General features: G+C 33.8%; 1 protein-coding gene across 1 annotated transcript in view; it reads right to left on the minus strand.

Annotated features, from left to right (window-relative positions):
* The window catches only part of ADAMTS20 (ADAM metallopeptidase with thrombospondin type 1 motif 20), a 211,085-nt gene that overhangs the window by 45,564 nt on the left and 144,424 nt on the right, over nucleotides 1-21,097 (minus strand). The window contains 1 exon segment of the mRNA XM_031650426.1: nucleotides 8,641-8,808. Coding sequence (XP_031506286.1) covers nucleotides 8,641-8,808 — 168 coding nt within the window.

A 21,097-nucleotide genomic window follows, 5' to 3' on the forward strand; every position in this document is an offset into this window, starting at 1 on the left:
GGGTTGGCAAATATTCAGATCATAGCAGCAGTGAAAAATAGTTGAAGTTCAGTTCTTTTTTACTCCAGACTGAGTTCTTACTGTGTTGCCTCCTGGGGATGAAGAAGGACTTGGCAATCTTTCAATTCTAGGATGTCAGGTGTTCCAAAATTAAGTAGTGAAACCATATAATAACAGAGCTTGACTACAAGAGCTGTGATGCCAACATTAATAAAGTGTAGAGTATGTCTAATGATATTTAATTTGAGAGTTTCATTGTTTATATTCCTTGTCATTCCAGTGGGAATTGCAGGTCATAATGAGCAATATTGTTTGGGGATCCATTAGTATTCCCAACTGTAATATTATAAGGGGGAAAAATCAGGTTATTCACCAAGTTCATTATTTCTGCAGGAGTTCCAGAGTAACTAATTTCCTTTTCACAACAGTAAATATATATCTGCAAAATACAGTTTTATTTTATTTCTGAAAGAAAATTAAAAGCCCACTAAAGCTAAGAATTTAGTTTACCCAGTAGACTAAAATTCCTCTCATAAACTGTGCCAACATTTTTACTGGAAAACACTTTAAAATGTAGTTTTCTCTCTTGTGAGTATAAGCAGCAACCACTGACTTCAAAGAGAATTTTTGTTGTTTTACTTATGAAGTAAAAGATAAGGCATATCTAAATGTATAAAATCTTATGCATATCTACAAATTTCATCTGCACTTTGTGTATGGCACAATATTAAATAGACTAAAATGTCTGGATGTAGTTTAACTCAAATGAATCTCTTCTGAAAATGTCTAGCCTATAAAATAAAGCTGCTGAAAATATTTTTCACAGCTGATTTCAGAAACATAAACTATATTTGGAAAACATCCTGCCTTTAAGCCTGAAAAAGAATTCCTGGAAAAAAAATAGTTTATAAAACACAGTTTAGCAAGAAGTTCTATTAGGCAAATATAATTTCCTACAATTGGATAAACCACACTTGATTATTGGTCCTTTGATCCTAGCATGAGTTTTTAAAAATCCACTAAGAGAACAGCTAGCTACTATATTTTTGATATGAACCTCTTCTCTAAAAAGAAAAAGAAGGGACTACTACTTGGAAGAAAAAAGTAACTTGTTTTCCAGTTTTTAGGAATAAAAGTACAATAGCGTAAATCAGTATGGTTTTAGATTTTAACTTAGAAGAATTCGTTGCTTAAATTGAATATTCCTTAGCCTGCTGTCATCAATAACCCCAATTGCCAAATTCAACAGAAAGTTTTCAAATCTTTTCTTAGTTAATCTCCCGAACTCATTTGGCACCATTGATCACTTTCTGTTGAATCATTCTGGTTCTGTAATTGAAACTCCTTTAGTTCTAGAGGGTCTCCTCTTACCTCTTGAATTGCTCCTTCTCAGGGTCTTTTACTATTTTCTCTGCATATTCTTTAAATGTCAGCATATCCCAGGGTTCCATTTATAACTGGATTCTCTTAAAAAGCTCTTTCTGAGCAATTTCTTCTATACTTGAGTAATTTCTAAATGCTGTCTCCAGCTTTGATCACAATTCTGAGTTCTGCATTTATATTTTCATGTATTTATAAGAACTGTCTCATGTATTTATAAGATTTTTATATGTTTTCTACTTAGATATGTCAAAGGCACCTAAAATTTAATATTTCCATGGCAAAACTCTTTCCCTTTTCCCAAAGCCATTTCTTTCTATGGTTGCAAATACAGGGAAAACACTATCATCCACTCTTAAGTGGCTTACTAGAATGGCTTCCCAAGGTACATTATAACTCCTAAATATGTATCCATTATTTTAACTTTTTTTTTTTTTTTGAGACAGAGTCTCGCTTTGTTGCCCAGGCTGGAGTGCAGTGGCTCGATCTCAGCTCACTGCAAGCTCCACCTCCCGGGTTCACGCCATTCTCCTGTCTCAGCCTCCCAAGTAGCTGGGACTACAGGTGCCCACCACCACGCTCAGCTAATTTTTTGCATTTTTAGTAGAGACGAAGTTTCACCGTCTTAGCCAGGATGGTCTCGATCTCCTGACCTCGTGATCCGCCCGCCTCAGCCTCCCAAAGTGCTGGGATTACAGGAGTGAGCCACTGCGCCTGGCCTTAACAGTTTTATAGAACTAATATTTATAAGCATGTCAAATTTTGTCTTTTAAAAAAATCCAAGTAATGAATGTAAAGGCATTGTGAAGCTATAAGTGCAATTATAACACCAACTAACTGATTGGGATGCACTACTTCATCTATATTATATAACTCAATCCAGACAGTTCATAAATATCCTATTTATGAACAAATATAACACTGCATACATTAGTGCTTTAAAGACTTGAGAGTGGAAATGGATTAGGTAAATTTTAGCAAATCCACAGGTACTGTAGCCATTATAGCTATTGTAGAGCAGAGATAAGGAAATATTAGATTGTGCATTGCAAAAACGGGTTCAAAGCTGACTCACTCTGCTGTTTAATAAATAATTATTTAAAATGAAAATAGAGAAGTCTTCTCTTTTGATGCTTTGTTTATAATTTTTTTTTATTATGGATAAGGTTTTGATTTCATTACAGTCATTTATTTGCAACTATGGTTTATTTCAAGGGAATCAATAATATAGTAGTACCATTAGCAGTAGTATAGTATTTAAGGTTAAAGAGACTCTAGGAATAAGTAATCCTAATTTCTCTTTCATTATGAAATCCTTCTATAACAATAATGAATGAGTGACCATAAAACTTACTCATACTTAAATAACTTCATTGTGAGTAGGTTCACTGTATTGTGAAAGCAGCCATGGCATTTTTTAATCTCCAATGTTAGCAAATATTCTCTTATATTGAACTAGAATACTTTTTAAACTTTAATGCACTGTCCAGAACCTGTCTGCCTTTTAAATGTAGAACAAATATATACCTACTTTCATGTGAGAAAGTATGAAGACATGGGGACTGGAACTGTAGCAGCCATTTTATGACCATTACAAGTTGAACAACAGAATCACAGAAATGCCAGTCCAGCACTCTAATGTTGTAGAGCTGCTGAATTAAAATTAAAACCAGCCACTCTCTGATTTTGTTATGTAAACAAGAAAAGTCTTTGTAGTTTAAACCACTAATAAAATCAGGACTCTCGCTACTAGGGGCAGAACACTAGACAACCAACATAGTATAGGTGCTACCATTTAACTGTTTTTCTCTGGGGATATGGAAAATTGTCAAGATTTTTCTTATAATCTATATTCCAGAATAGGCACTACTCCAAATATCTGATCAGGATATATTAGTGTCCAACATTTTGAACATCATCCTTCTGCTAATGTAACCTAATATGTTAGTGATTTAAGCAACTCCATATTTAATATGTGATCAACTATATTCTCAGTTATTTACCCTTTAACCTGTAAAATAAATAAATGTATATATATATATGCAACAGACAGTTTTACATTAAAAACTTGCAATGAATTCAGCACCACTTCGAAATTACATTTCTATTGACTACATTATTATATGTAGTGCAGTGATGGCCTGAAATTGTGAACTTCATGTGTCTTTCTTGGCCAAAGGGGCAATAATTTGCTAAGAAAATATAAGGATGAGCTAATGCATAATGATAATAATGGAATAATGATACCTAGTATAATGGAGAAAGCTCAAATAGACCTGTGTTCAAATCCCTGCCCCCAACATTTCCTGCACTGTGACCTACACAAGTTTCTTTTTTTTTCTTTTTTTTTCTTTTTTATTTTTCTTTTTTATTTTTCTTTTTTTTGTTTTTGTTTTAAATTTATTTATTTTCATTATTATTATACTTTAAGTTCTAGGGTACATATGCACAACGTGCAGGTTTGTTACATATGTATACATGTGCCATGTTGGTGTGCTGCATCCATTTACTCATCATTTACATTAGATATATCTCCTAATGCTATCCCTCCCCCCTAATCCCTCACCACAATAGGACCTGGTATGTGATGATCCCCTTCCTATGTCCAAGTGATCTCATTGTTCAATTCCCACCTATGAGTGAGAACATGCACTATTTGGTTTTCTGTTCTTGTGATAGTTTGCTGAGAATGATGGTTTCCAGCTGCATCCATGTCCCTACAAAGGACACGAACTCATCCTTTTTTATGGCTGCATAGTATTCCATGGAAGCTTCTTAACCTTTCTATAAGCTGCTGTTTCTTCATCTGCCTAATGCACATATTAATACCTGCATTTGTGGGGAATAAAAACTCTTATATGGTGTCAGGAAGTGTCCCTTGCTGCTCCCTTCTTCTTCTCATTTTTTACTTTTGTTATGGAGATTCAACTATTTATGCCTTGAAAAGTTTGATAAATGCCTTACATTAGAGTGCTCGTCACCTCAGCCTTCCCCAAGAAAGGTCACTTTAAATATCAAGAAAGATGATAAAGGAGGAGCATTAACAGACAGCATTGAAATGAAAAACAGAATTTCACTAGCTAGAAAAAATTAGGAAGCAAAGTTTACCCAGTGCTGGAAGCAGGAAGGCATCCTCCCTGTCCCTGAACTCTAGTCTACCTTCACTAGTAGAAATGTCACTGACATTACAAATGAAGGGATCACAGATTCTTAGGAGCTTTAGGGACTTAAAAAATCAACATTTACTATTTTTCAAATTATAAAACATATACATATATGTCAGAAATTCTGAAAATATAGAAATAAAGATTTATACTTATGTATTTTTGAAATTACACAATATGGAATTACAGAAATACAAAATCTCTTACGCATCTAGCATTTAGCATACAGTTTCTTTTTTTTTTTTTTTCCAAATTAGGGGCTTTGGGTTGGGAGCACTGGGCAGCAGATTTGTGGGATTTTGGAATTTATATCACCTTGGTCTCGGCTCTGATCTTAAAATGTAAGTAAGAAAATGATGGTCTCAGCTGCATCCATGTCCCTACAAAGGACACAAACTCATCCTTTTTTATGGCTACATAGTATTCCATGGTGTATATGTGCCACATTTTCTTAATCCAGTCTGTCACTGATGGACATTTGGGTTGATTCCAAGTCTTTGCTATTGTGAATAGCGCCGCAATAAACATACGTGTGCATGTGTCTTTATAGCAGCATGATTTATAATCCTTTGGGTATATACCCAGTAATGGGATGGCTGGGTCGTATGGTACTTCTAGTTCTAGATCCTTCATTATTCTCAGCAAACTATCGCAAGAACAGAAAACCAAACACCGCACGTTCTCACTCATAGGTGGGAACTGAACAATGAGATCACCTGGACTCGGGAAGGGGAACATCACACACCGGGGCCTATCATGGGGAGGGGGGAGGGGGGAGGGATTGCACTGGGAGTTATACCTGATGTAAATGACGAGTTGATGGGTGCTGACGAGTTGATAGATGCAGCACACCAACATGGCACAAGTATACATATGTAACAAACCTGCACATTATGCACAGGTACCCTAGAACTTAAAGTATAATTTAAAAAAAAAATTATTTCAAGATAAAAAAAAAAAAGAAAATGATGGGTCTCAAAGAAGGTGTAAGCAGCCAAGAGGCTGATTTAACCTGATTCTATACTGAATATTGTTGTGTGAGATTCTTTAGGCATCTAAATGGTCCAGCAGGTTTGCCATGATTAAGGGGAGGTGAGAATTTGGAATATTTTTTTTTCCTAAATAGAGATTGTGCATTTGGATGGCACTTAAGTAAGCAGATGGGACGTGAGACAATGAAGAATCTAGAACCATACTAGCTTTAAAAACTTGAATTTACAAGTGAAGCTGCCATTCCCAAATAGATAAAATTAAATTGAAAAAATCCCCTTGCTTCCAGGAAGTGGGGGTGGGGTGTGTGTGTGTGTTTTAAATGATTCAATTATTTAATTTGCATCTGAGGATATACATCTGAACATAGAGGACAAATGGTCCTGCATAGCATCGTTTGTTCCTGTTTAGCAACAGTCATTAAAATGCATTACTAAATCCTTTCGTTAAACAAAAAGATACAAATATCAAATGAAGAGTGTTCCTTCAAAACTCATTTGAGCATCTCTGTGGTCAAAATTTACCAAATGAGTCTTTCCATTTGAGGCATCATGTAAAATAGTAATAAAATGAAATTATTTTAAGTGTGATTATATTAAAGCAATGTGACAATTCATACAATTGGAATAAAGCAGCAACCAGTGATTATCTTGTAACTACCTCTGAAAGTACACTTCTGTTTAATACATTATTATATGTAGTGCAATGACAGCTTGCAATTGTTAACTTCGTCTGGATGCTTTTTATAGAATAAATCAAAGGGCAATGACTTCACAAGTGGTCATCTGTTTCTGGCAGAGATGTGAGGACTGTGTGGGTGAATGCAACTAATTTCTATGACAAGGAAAACCAATTCAAAGAGAAGAAAGCAAATTATGTTTTTAAAAAAAGCATCTATTTTTTATAGTTCTTAAACATTCATATTTGTATTTTTGAAGCCCCTGAAATACATTCCTTTAGCAGATCTTATGTAATTTCATATTCGGTGGTAAGCCAAGGCCAATTTGTTACCACAGATGATGGATTCACTATTGTGGAGCTGGAGGTTCAGAGATAGAAAGTGTCTCTCATGAATACCAGCCACAGCAGCTACAGCAGCTGCACAGCAGGAACAGAAGCTTTGGGGCCAACAGGAATATTGGTGGCCAAGACACAAAAAGTCTCTCCCACTTCCACTCCCATGTCCCTGTGGCTCCTGCCTGATGTAGGAACTGGGAGTTAACTGCTGGACAGATCTCTGGCCATTCATGCAGTGCCTTTAGGATGTTTCACATCCTTAGGGGAAAGCTACTTTGCCATTATCCTGCCACACCTCTATCCAGATCAAGTAAGGCAAACCTCCACTTTAAGTAAAACCATAATATGAGAAACATAATAATTTAAGAGATGGTGAGTATTTTTGCAATTAGATCACAGTATTCAAAGCAAGAAGTATTTAGCTTAGATAGGTGCTTAGGAAACAAAATATCCATTGTCGCCAAGAGAAAAAGAGAAACTGGTCTGAGATAATTCTGAACAAGTGAGCATGGGTTAGGTTTTAGTCTTACTCCCTAAAGATAATGCTTAGTCACAGATGCTACTAAGCAACACAAGCATATCTGAGTTCTTCTGAGCTCACACTATATGAATGTAAATAATGGTCAAAATGTATGTAGAGAGGCCATTATAGGCTCAGGAACAGATGATGATGAACTATTAAACTAGACTGGGGTGGGTGCAACGGAGATTCAAGAGCTACTTGAATGAGAAATGAGAGAATCTGTTGAGTGACTAACTATGGAGGCAAGGAAAAAGGATAAGGATGGATCCAGTATTTCCTTCTTGAACAACTTAGTAGGGAGTAGTGACATTTACTAAATAAAACAAGTTAATAGAGAAATCTTTTAAATCATGACATCTGGTAAAACATGAAAAATAATTGATTGATTTGATGAACATTCAATATAGAAGCAAATGCCCAATAATACATCTTTTTTTGTGGGATAAAAAACAGACACATTAGCCTCTAGTTTTCTTGACCATAAGCCCCAGCACATTAACACTTGACAGAGGCTGCCTCTTCTACAAAGACATTTGAGATTTTTACTCAGTTTGGGAGGCTTTTATTCAGCATCAGTGAGGCACTGACGTAATTCCACTCCAAAGCTGCGTGTCCTGCATTGACATGCTGAGTGCAAAGAGAGAATGATGATGACTTTGGACCCCAGGGGAGACTCCATTTCCTTCTAGCTCCCCAATAGACATAACTCAAACATCTGACAGAGATAAGGAAGTTGCACGATGAGAAGATGGCTTTCTTTTTCCCTTTGCAGGACTAGGCCCTTTAAGAAATAGATAAGCTCTCTGAGGTACTGCTGAGAGCAGCCAGATGGCTACATTGAAAGTCTAGCCCCATTGAAATCAGTCCTCAGGAAATTATTCCAGCTATCTTTTCTGACTTCTTTCATGGCTTTTGTCCTCTCAATATTTCCCAAGCTGGTGGTGTTTGACAGTCATTTTCAAATGCATGCCTACCCGAATTTAAATTTTGATCTCTTTTCTCTGAGTATGCCAAGTGGTATCAATTACCCTTCTTTTACAGGCTAAATTGTCAGCCTGGGTCTCATTTATTTATCAACTTCATTTTTGGTGAGTCTTTTCATTTTGGTGAGTCTTTTCATTTTTGGGGAGTCTTTTCATTCTAGCACAGCCTAGGCTATCTACCTCTGACAACTCCCTAACTCTCAATCTCTGATTACAATCCCATCTGGAATTTACCAGTCCCTTCTCCAGGATTCAATCTTAGCTAAAATCCAAGAGTCTTAGCTAATCCTCCAAGATGGGAGGATTGCTTGAGTCCAGGAGTTTAACAACAGCCTGGGCAACATAGCAAGACCCTGTATTAATTTTTTTAAAAATCAAATGACTGATTTATTATTTAACTATAAACTTAGCAAATGTGTTAACACTGTTTAGTATTAATACTAACAAAGCATAGTGCAAAAAAGTACATAACAATACATTTTAGAGAAGTAAAACATTAAAGGTTATGAAAAATAAGAATGAATTAAGATTTTCTTTTTAAATAAAAAAATACATATATAATTATAAAATATACATCATATACCTCATTCCAGCTATTGGCTTTCCATGAAGGGCATCTGACAGATCTACAGGCTTTGTGAGTTGGAGGTTTCTGTACTTGACTGCAATTTGTGTCTTCTAATTTCCTTTGGAATTGGTCAATGCAAAACACTTCACGGTACTTTCTACCTTTACCACAAGAGGCTGAGCACTAGAAAAGAAATATGAATGCACTTGATTCATTTTCTTCTTGATTAATTTAAGCTTATCTTAAAGAAGTACAAAATGCAACAATCCACACATAATTGCTTTGATATTTTTATTAAGATATACTCTGGTATTTCTAATTAGCAAAAAGTTAAAATTTACCAATCTGCTCTGGACTCTCAATTAATGTGAATATTACAAGGTAATATGATTACATTTTTATAATTTATTCTACAAAAAATGTATTGATTGTCTACAATATGCCAGGTACTCTTCTGACACACCAATGCTTTAAATCTTTCAAGGTTAGACTATCCTCAACTAACTCCTTTTATCATCCAATAAAACTTGCATTCAATTTTGTAGTATCAATACCCATTTTATTTTTATCTCCATATGCTTTTCTATACTGTAAAGTATGTTTTCTATGTTAAAAAATTTTAGTAATCTCTCAGTGCAGGAAACTGTGATTGAGAAAGCAGAAAATTTATTTTTTTTAGCATCATTTCAATTCAGGTTGTTTTTTGCATCAGTCTGGAAGACGTCTTTCTCTACCATCGGCCCTCCAATTTATTTAGTAAACAAAAAATAACTGAAATGTTTTTAAAAATATAGGTAAAATAACGATTTGACTTCATTTGTCAGTCAGTTTTCATTTTATGAGTGAGGACAGTGCAATGTGGTAGAAAGCACTTGGGCTCTGGCATTGAGTACCACTTCTGCCACTTACAGCTGGGGAACTTTAGGCACATTTCATAACCTGTCCAAGCCTTGATTTTTTTTTTTCATTTATAAAACATAAGTAGTAACATCAACCTTACAAACTTGTTATGAAGATTAACATGAGATAAAGAATATGAAATGTCTAACCCAGACCCTATTCCACTTGGTAAATCCTCAGTAAACATTTAGCTTCCTCTTCTACCATTTTCCTTCATATAGTCTCAGGAAGATATTGACAATTTTAGCATGGTATATGTACCAGGGGAAAGCTAAGCAAAGAAGTCATGGAGTCCAGACAACCTTTCTCACTCCAACAGTTGGCATATGGTTTCATTTAGAAACTACATTATGCATTTTATGCATATTGTGAATTCCTAGAATATTAGACTATACGGACTATTTGATACTCAAATAGTTTAAACTTTTAAAAAATGAACAGTCTGGAGATAATTTACCTTTTGATATTACCAGCAATATGTTACAATAATGCATTCATTATTAAGAACTATTATGATATCTTAGATGTTCTCTACCTCTCCTCCACCTCATTAATACTTACAGTCATTCCATGCCACTTAGAACACACTTGGTTCTGTGAAAATCTCTAATGGATCTTCATACGTTGTATTAAGATACATTCTTTCCTCCTATTGATCTAGACCTACCTATATGCTTTACCGTTCCTGACCATGTACCTTGGGCACTCTCCTTGCCTCTTTCTTTTCTTCATTGTTTACTTTTCAGAGTATAACCTATTATATACTAAAAAAAATCAAATATTATTGAGTGTCAAATATATACTAGGGAGTGTGCTGACTACTTTGAGTATGTACATGTTCACACATGGAAGAATAATTTTCCCCAAAATAATACTTTGAAACTGTGACCTTCCTTTTGAACAAAGGAAACATTGATTACTCCCTCTGCTAGTCACTTTATTAAAAGGTAATAATTATTGCGAATAGTCACGTAAGGATTCATTAAACAGCATCTCTTGCTTTTGCTCTTGATGTATCCTCAAAGTGCTTATAATCTAAATGATACACATCATCTATGAAGTGAATTATACCAGTGTAGGCCTTAATATTGCACTCAGTGAAGATCGGAAAAACAAAAACACTACATAATACTAAATACCATTAAAAGGATACAATAAAAAATGTGATGGAATTTAAAAATTCATGAAACGTAGCCATTTCTTTCTAGGATATTTGTAAGTGCTCAAAGAGAAGGTAATATTTAAATTCATTCTTGAAGGAGAGGTAAGTTTGTTGACAGACAAAGGTGAATGGTCTTATATCTATGTTTGATATGACTTATCTAGACATTGTCCAGTTGTGTCTGTTTTGTAAAATTCCCAGAGTTCTTTTAACAATGCCAAGAATCCAAGAATCAGCCAGTAAATATACAGTAACTTGTTGATATTTCTGATAAGAATTGCCAATTCATTTACAAAGTTATGTAACATAAGAGGGGACAAGTTAAATTCCAAATTCTAATTAAGAATTCAGCAATACATTTCCTCTATAAGCATTATCTATGAGTGGAATGTAAACTCACACATGTAGTACACTGCCAAAGTTAAGAATTATTTTTCAAGAAACTGAATAGTCTTCTACTCTATAACTTTAGGTCATCTTTGCTTCTCTCTCTTCTTTGTTATTTTAATCAACATAAATCTATTTTTATCAACCTTTATATTTTATAATTTATAAGCATATTTTTATGCATTTTTTGCTCAAGAGCTGACAATGGCTCTCTTATTGCCTTAATAGCAAGTCAAACTTACACTCCTTGCTTTCTTGATCCACCAAATTTTAGTCAACATGCCTTCCCAACTTTATATTTTGCTGCTTTTCGCCATGCAAACCTTTGCTCCCTTTAAGCATAATTGCTTTCTCTTTAATGTGACACATTCGCTGAAACATGGGGCCTAACTCATTATTTCCTTTACCTAGACTAATCACTTCCTCTAATAATTATCCTTAAAGCCCTAATTCAATCCCATGTCTAGAGTAAATACACATCAGTCTTTCACTTCCCTGAACTGTCCTGAGTCCTACCCTGTTTTTAGCACTTCATCATTTTCTACATTTTCAACTTTGGTCACATGCTTCATCTACGCAGCTTCCTGGAGGTCAAGCCCTTTTAGATCACCCATATCACATACAAAGTGGCATGTGTAATAACTATCAGCTGATGGACGTTGATTAATGGTATAAGCAATTTTTAATTTGCTTTTATTAAACTCTAAAATAATTTACTTAAACATTTTAAATTCCATGAAATATATTCATTGGTTAAAAAACCAAAAGTCCTCTAGGAATGATAGAAAAAATACAAAATCAAAGAACTACAAAATAAATTATGCTTTAGATATACTTAAGTAAAGCTCTTTTTCTCCAAGATCTGAAGAGGGTAAGTACAGATTCTATCCTCGAGATTTAAAGAGGAATAAGTCCAGCATTTTATCATATTTGATGAAATTCCATCCGGGGATTTCTCTAAAGTAAAACAGGACATGTTATGCAAACAGTTATGTTTTAGTTGGAATGAGGCATCCATAGAGTAAACAACTAGTGAAATGATACCTTCCTTTCAAACCACAATACATTCTGAGTTGTAAGGATTCCACAAAATAGCCCATTTGGTATGAATATTCAAACATGAAGTGTTTTCTTCTGGTATCCCAGCAATCTGTTGTTTTTTTCCCTCTGTTTTATAACCCTGACACCATCATAGTCTTCTGAGGTTTTATTTAATGCTGTGTAATTCATTTCTAGCATTCTCATCAAAAGAATTTTTCTTGACAATCAGCCCTAGTTCCCTTAATTAGTCTTAAACTCTTGCTGAGATTTTTTTTTTCCAATGACTACTATGGAACAGTAGATACAACACACAACCCATTTCAGAAGTAGTGATACTAAATAAACATACAAGTGCCCCGAACTGACAATTCTTATAAATTAGGTGAAGACAGATGTCTAAGATAAAACAGGGAATCTGAAACAAATGCAAAATTTGCAAGCGTTGAAAATGTAGTCCCCTCTAACATGATAACTTTGGAACAAGTATATTTTTATTTTTAGAGAAAAGCTGTACATAATTATAGAATAAGATTACTTCTCATTTTTAGGTGTGGATTTTTTTGTTTATATACAGGATACTACTGACTTAATTTGTGGGAGTCTTGTGGATTAATTCTGGAAACTTAAATTGTAAAACAAAATAAAATAAGGAAATAAAATTCATTTAGCTTCAGTTCTAGGATGGAAGTCTTGTTTCTTTAGGCTGCCCTAAACTATTATATTGATCTGGCACTGTATCCTTTCTGACAGTATGGGGAAACATACAGGTACTGGTTAGAATTAATATGTATCCGAACTAGTAATTATATATCCCTGAAAAGTAACTGTTACAGTAGTCATGCATAAACTGTGCCCTTTATAGATTTGACAAGCTGGATAACTATAAGTAAGTTATTTAACCTCACTAGACCTTCATTTTTCATATGTAATATTGGTAAAATAACACTTATTTCATATACATCTCTGGGTAAAGGTAAGGTGAAAGGCATTTTTTTTTAAAGAGAGAAATAGCCAAACTAAGAAAACTCTAAAGACATCTGTAATGCTATAGCAAAATGCAAAATAAAATAAAATAAAATAAAATCAATAAAGAACGAAAAGAGTAGTGCAGAACATCACATTGATTAGATTCAGGACAAGATTGAAAATGTCTCCCATAAAGCAAATGGAAGAGTGAAGATGAGACAGATAGAGAAGAGATGGAGAGTTGACATATGAATGTTGTTTCCTGGAAAATACTCTGTTCATTCCCAGCTCAAGTCATCATATCATTGCACATGCATCATATCATTTCCTCCCACTCCAGCACATTCACCCATTTCATCCCTACGTACTTTTCAGTGGTGAGTTTAAATCTCATTTCCTTCTCAAAACTCCCTTCTCTGATGGAGGATATCTGATGTCCAATTTAGACGAGATTAGGTAGGGTTCTTACAGACTTTTTTTTAGCACCCTTTCTCCTTTGCTATACTCAGTACACCTGTAATTGTCTGTTCTATGTCTCTTTTCCTTTCCAGACTATAAAATCTGCTGAGAACAGACATATTGTAGGGAAACACACACACGCACACACACACACGCACGCGCACACGCACACACAAACAGCACCCAGAATCACTCATTTTTAATTTAGTGTGTCACGAATCATTCTACCTTTCTTTTACAAGGAGGAAATAATACCAATGCAGCATGAACCATAGGATCTTGCATCAATTTACTGACCAATGTTTGTCTGAAATAGTAGATATTCCTCTGGCACCACATGAACCGATTTAGATGGTACATTTCCAATGTAATAGTTATTTTACATAGTAACGATCACCCTCAATTTTAGCTACAAAAATCCTTAGTTGGCTATTTGAAAAAAAGGCCTGAAGTTTGGTGTATAAAAAATCAAGTGAAATTAAAATTAAGAGTAAGCATTATTTAACCATTGGATCTTTTAATTAAGCTTGGCTAGAAAAGTAGCAAATATCCATTTCATTTGCTACTGCATAGTTTCATCTATGGATGAAGGTATATATATATATTTGTTTTTATGTTAATCATCTAAACTTTGGTTAAACTTCTAAAAGAGTATCAAAACTAATATTTAATATGCTAAAAATTAGTCTTTGAAACACAATATTAGAAAAAGGGTTGACATCAACTGTAAGTTTTATGCTAAATATTTTAGTGAGTATTAAGATAAAGTTGATTACTGAGAGAGACTTCAAAGAAAACCTAGTTTACCTTCATACATGTTTCCTTCATATAAATTATTGTGTTATAATTTAAAAGTTTCTAAATCTGTACATAGCCTAAATTATTGCCAGCTGAACAAACTTTCAATGAGTGAATTTGACAATGACTCTGTTGCTGAAGCAGAGATTGTTTAGTTATTCCAGGTCAATCAGTAAGAACTAGAAGTATCTTACAACAGCTAAACTACTGCTCCTTAAACATGCCTCCACATTTGCTGGTAAGAAAAATATTTTAAATTAAATAGAGGCCAGGTGAGGTGGCTCATGCCTGTAATCCCAGCACTTTGGGAGGCTGAGGCCAGAGGATTGCTTGAACCCAGGAGTTTGAGACCAGCCTGGTAACAAAATGAGACCTCATCTCTACAAAAAAAAAATTAGCCATGCATGGTGATGGTGATGCACATCTGTGGTCCCAGCTACTTGGGAGACTGAGGTGTGATGATCCTTGGAGCCCAGGGGACGGAGGTTGCAGTGAGCCAGGATCACCCCACTGCACTGCAGCCTGGGCAATAGAGCGAGACCTCTTCTCTAATAAAAATAAAAATAATCATCAATAAATAAATTCAATTAAACATTCCAAAATTTGATAATATAATTGTAAACATTTCATATGCTTTTTCAAAAACCATTTTAGGGATGGTTAAAAATTATGGCACTTAATTTTTTAAGCTACCATAAATAACCTAACTAGACGTAAACTTCATAATTATCATTTTTCTCCCTCAACCATTTTATTTTAGTCCTCTATTGTTGTTATTAAACACAAAATGACGATAAGAAAATATAAAACTGAATAAAAATAAATGAGGTGGTATTATTCAATTTCACTTTGGCTGTTGAAATTTTCTGATTTTTTTTAAAAACACAATCCTTAAGAAGTCATCAAATGATAAGATAAAAACAAATTTTTACTTTATTACTAGATATGTCACTTTTCTTTGTCTGCTTTCTGACAGCAAGGTGCATAAGTCATTGTTGAAAGTGTAAGCGCTTATAACCATATGGCTGGGTATCATGTCTATCCTATTGCTCATTTTATGCCAGGTATTAGCTAATTTCTGCAGACAACCAAATAAAGCATGCTGAGGGTTCATGCAACTTTTTTGTTTAGGTAAAGGTAAACTTAAGGAAACACACATATTATACATTACAAATTCAAATCCACTTTCTCATTACAAACCAGAAATCATTTCCATCAAGATAGGTGCAACTTCATAAGATGTATCATACAATACATAAAATAGAGTGGTTTTTATTTAAACATCCACATATTATAATAGCTAAAGATAATCAGATGTTGGAGTGTCTCTCTTGGAATAATTTGAGAGGATTAGTTGTGTTTTCCTTAGTCTTTGGCAATTCCAAATGTATCGATGAACTTTTCAACATTAGAATATGTATTATTTATCCTGTTTTTATCTATTTTCAAAATTAAAATATTTTATGCATCTGCAGCAAAGTTAAATTAAAATATTTTAGTAAAAAACACATTATAGCTATTTTGCTAAAGAATTTTTTAAATGATGTTTGATTATATTAAATGTCTTTAGAACACTATTATGAAATAAAAGATTAGTGTATGAAACAACATATTAAATCAGGAAATGATAGAATTTCAGGTCTAAACAGACCACAAATTAGATATTTTGAGAAATAAAACACTATCATGTGTATGCATCCATGTATGTCTTTCATTTTTTTTAGAAGCCTATAATAACGTTCTTTAAATAAAACAAAGAGGCTATATCTAAATCCAGAAGCCAATGATACTTGTAGATCCAAGAGAAAAGTCCACTATAGGAAAATCTTAGATAAGAGTTCATACAACTACTTTGTAATTAAGGGAATTCCCTAGAATGAAGAAACCGCTTTTAAATTGAGCGTCTCAGTTAGTAGCAAAGTAAAACATTAAAGTAGCTATAATAGAGTAGTAGGATGTATTTCTGCTTAAAACAAAAAAAAATTGACAAAATATGCATATTAAGAGTAGAGTGTCAACTCTAAAATAGTACTGCTACTGTTCATTTAATTCAATGCACATGTGCTCTAGGGAGTAAGACACTAAATCCATCAACAGAGACCCCATTCATAGTGCTTCCTGAAAGATTATACTTATAGTTTTAAAGTTTAATGGAGTTTGAAAATGTCCTTTTTAACTTGTTACAGGCATTCTTTGACTATTCAGCTCTAATAAGCCAAGACAGCATTTGGTTTTAAAAATATTTATCACTGAAATATTTCACTCCATTGCATTGCATCTAATCATATTTAAAATTTGTAGCTACAGACTTTTAAAAATTTAAAAATCAGATTAATTTGCAAATATGTTTGACTCTCAAAGGAAAAAACCAAATGATTTACAACAAATATATCCAGCAGACTTTCATTAAATTAATATCATTGTAATAATCATATATAATTTTATATTATTTTGAGCATATATGTATATGTACATACACTCTTAATGAATTTACAGTTCTTGGCTAATCCATGCACTATGAGAGAACTTACATGGAATTCATCTAACTCAATTGGAAGTAATAAAGATAATTTACTATCATTATTAATATTTTCTATATTATAACTTTGGAAAAGTTTTGTGATTAGTTTCACTTTCAAATATAAAACCTGAGGGAAAGCTGCAGTAACTTATGCAAATATCTTGTACAGAAATACTCACTTATCTCGTTTTATAATATTATTTTCCACAAATAACTATTGGAAAATCAGAACAAGAAATCATCCTAGTGAGTGGGAATTAAAGGACTCAATTGATTGGATTAATTTTCTTCAATAGTAAGTTTTGATAAAGAATCATTTCAAACCTGCAAACATTAATTCTTGAACTTGAGTTTATTTTGGTAGAAGCAAGAGTAAAGGTAAGTCTAACTCAAGATGTGAGCACTATTTGTAGCAAAAATACTCAAGAAAAACTGCCATTCATTTAAAGCTTGTAATTTATACTTTTAACTTTCTAATAATATTGTTTGTGTGTACTACAAAGGGGAAATGAACATTTTGGACTCCTCTATAAAATCTGTTTAGCAAGTGGAACTCACCTAAAGAGTTCCTGTTTGGAGTTTTTATTGACTCATCCAGTAACATGAACCTTTACAAGTATAGGGTGACATGGAGAAAAATGGTATGGTTAATATGAGAATAATGCAAGTCTTGTCTATTTTTAACAATTTCTTTGGGGCCATTATTGCAAATTTACTTTTTCTTAATGTTTTTACACAAATCAACTGAAACACTGCTTTTGCAAGAATGTGCGCCACATTCCATTATAAAAACTCCACTCCCATCCTACCCCTGGGAGCCTACATCCAGAAGCATGACCGTCTGCCTTCCTGGACTGACAAATGCAGAAAACTATTCAGTGTGAGTAGACCATAAAAAGATAAAGAGATCAGAAAAATATCTAAAGCATACCTTTTAAAAAAAAAATATTGTCTTTTAAGGCATTACTTACTATGGTAACATTTACAAATTCTTAAAATCGAGTGCCAACAAAATAGCAGGATTTACCATTTCAAGTTTCCACAAATGTTTTATGTGCTAGCTGTGGGAGTTAACAGCCATAAAGCCAAGAAGTTTGCTTTTAAGTAGGGTTATAAAGGCCTAAAAAGGAATATGCACAGAGTACTCTGAGATGAGAAATAAATGAGTTCTATGGATGCTTTGAAAAGAGAAACGTCAGAGTTGAGATTAAAAGACCACACCCATTGCACATATTAATGTCTGTTTTCCATATGTAAAAAAGTTGAGGGAGAGTGTTTTAGAGATTAATTTCATATTTCAATGAATTTAAGTTAATTTCTAAGATTTTGCCTTTAATCACACAAAATTATTTGTATCAATATTTAAGTCAGGGTTTCATCATTTTCACTAGTGGAGAGTAGCAGATGGAATAATAATCTAGTAGTAGATGGGATTTGGTGTCAGAGGCCTACAATTGAATCTCAGCTGTCAGAAGCTATGATAATCATAACACCCACATCTCAAGGTGGTTGTGAGATTAAATTAGATAATGTATGAATAAACCTGAAATGGTTCTTGACACAATAATCTAAAAGCATACTAAACCTCTATTCCTTTTTTTTACTTCCTTTCTCAAATCCTGAGTCTGTCTTTATCAAAAGACAATAAAGATAAACTATCCCCCCCAAAAAATATACTGTAGTTATGACAGAAATGTAGATCCTATATGGACAAAAAAAAAATCGAATACTATGACACTAAAACAATAAGAATGCAGACAAACCTTTTGATAATTAAAAAATATAACTAAAACAAAGAATTCAATATAAAGTTTAAATATTGATAAAGTTTCCCATCAAGTAAAATCAAAAGACAGAAGTAGAAATAGGAAGATAAAAACAAGAAAATTAGAAGACCAATCCAAGAATCCCAATATTCAACCAGAAAGAGTTAAAAAAAAATGGTTGCATAGCAATTATCAAAGTGTAATACAACCTATTTTCCCAATACAAATCTTTTTAATGAAAGAGCTTACAGAAAGAATGTCTAGCAAACTAAATTTTAAGCACATTCGTAAACACTAAGTCACTTCACCAGAAACTGTAAGAATGACAGGGATAAACAGAAAGGAAATACCAAAAGCTTCAGTGGAACAGGCATGGAAACAAGGGCACGTACAATAGGGAGGGAATTAGAATGCATTCGGATTTCGCAATAATAGCTCAGAATGCTAAAGTAAAATAGGCAATGCTTTAAAAATTTTGAGGGAAATTATTTTCAAGCTAGAATTTTATAGGTTGTCAATTATTCCAATATAAGGATTGACTAAAGAGAGTTCCAGGTTTGCACAGAAGGAAAATTGTACCTCTCATTTTTTTCATTTTTAAGGAAGGTACAGGCAGGAAGAAGTGTTTTGGTATGAGAGGGTAAACCAAAAAAAGAGAAATATATGTGATGTAAGAAAAAGTTATCAAAACCAAAGACCAGTGAAAACACTTCACAGGATGAGAGACTGGTAAAGCAGGGTTAAAGTCATCTGTGCCAGATCGGAGGAGGCAGATTGAGGGTGGAGGGGTCTCTGGAAGGAGTCCAAAATACAGGAAATACCTGAGCGTTTAGAAAAACCGTTTATAGAGATTTTACATACCTGTTCAAGCCCTTGAGAAAAAAAAAACAGTGATTAAAACATAACAAAACTAAGCAAATTTTAAAATAAGGCAATCCACGGCAGGAAAAATTAAGAGTTGTGTAAGAAAGGACAGTACACTACTTGGCTCCACACTGACATAGCAGCACTGCTGACTTAATCAAAATTGATTTGGAATTAATTTGGAATTCTCAACCTCTATAAAAGGGAGTCAACAGGTAAATTTATTTGGATATACCCAGAAACAGCTGAATAAGCCTATTATTTGGCAATATGGAGGGTAAATATCAAAAGACACAGATGAAAGGATTAGAGATTACTTCTAGGGGAGGAAAGACTTGGATTTCTGGAAAACAGAAGGCAGAGAGAAACAACTGTCTTCAAATATTTGCCCTGTAGGGGAGGAATTTGATTGATTCTTACTTCAGAGTGCAGAATCAGAATTGGAAACAAATGTTTGTTTAGTTTTCCTAAGAAGAAATGGGCTATATTGTATTATGTATGGCCTCCAACTTTAGGAAGTTTCACTAGGACACAACTGAAGCTTTACGCACTTCAATTGAAAATTGTCTTCAAAGAATTTATGCTTTGTGTAGATAAGAAGGGATAAGAAAGAGAAAACGGGAAGTCTTTCCCAATTTTAAAGATATGATAAAAAGAGAGGGAAAATGATATCTTAAAAATATTTCAAGAATCACAATAATTTAACTCTTTAGATATATGCATTATTTATGGACAAATGAAAACATATTGCATTATTGTTGTTTACTCAAATGAGAAAAATGCAAATTCTACCTGAATTACGGGGCATCCTTTGACAGAAAGGGATTCTGCCATCGTTTAGTCTTCAAAATTATCAAATCAGTGTCAAAGTTTTATATTGCCTCTTTTACTATGACATCAGGTGTCTAAATAAAACCTTTAAGTTTTCCCCAGACTTTTAAATTTTAGCTTCCGATAAAATCGGTTTTCAAAAAGCATCTGTTTACTTTTCTTTTTTTTTTTTTTTCCAGAAGAAGTTTTGCTCTTGTTGTCCAGGCTGGAGTGCAATGGCACCATCTTGGCTCACTGCAACCTGTGCCTCCCCGATTCAAGCAAGTCTCCTGCCTCAGCCTCCAAAGTAGCTGGGATTACAGGCACCTGCCACCATGCCTGGGTAATTTTTGTATATTTAGTACAGATGGGGTTTCACTGTGTTGACCAGGCTGGTCTTGAAATTCTGACCTCAGGTGATTCACCCACCTCAGCCTCCCAAAGTGCTGGGATTACAGGCATGTGCCACCACCCCCAGCCCAGCATCTGCTTTTTAATACCATAAGCTAAACATCTTTGCAAGTAACGTCTCTTCTAAAAACCTTTATAGAATTCTTCTAAGCATGAAAAATAAATAAATATAAAAAACATTTCCCCAATCTGTAAGAATAAGCAACTATTCATCACAGTTTTCTCCATATTTTGACTTTAAAAATAACTATGTAAAATTTTCAGAGCTTCAGAGTGACACAGAAAACTTTAGAGAGAGCATTTAATAAAATACAAAGAAATCTCTTAAGGTACCTCCTCAGTGTATACCATAATATTAAATCGCCTACTTTACCATATATGAATACA

The sequence above is a fragment of the Papio anubis genome, chromosome 9, assembly GCF_008728515.1.
Source record: "Papio anubis isolate 15944 chromosome 9, Panubis1.0, whole genome shotgun sequence".
NCBI lineage: Eukaryota > Metazoa > Chordata > Mammalia > Primates > Cercopithecidae > Papio > Papio anubis.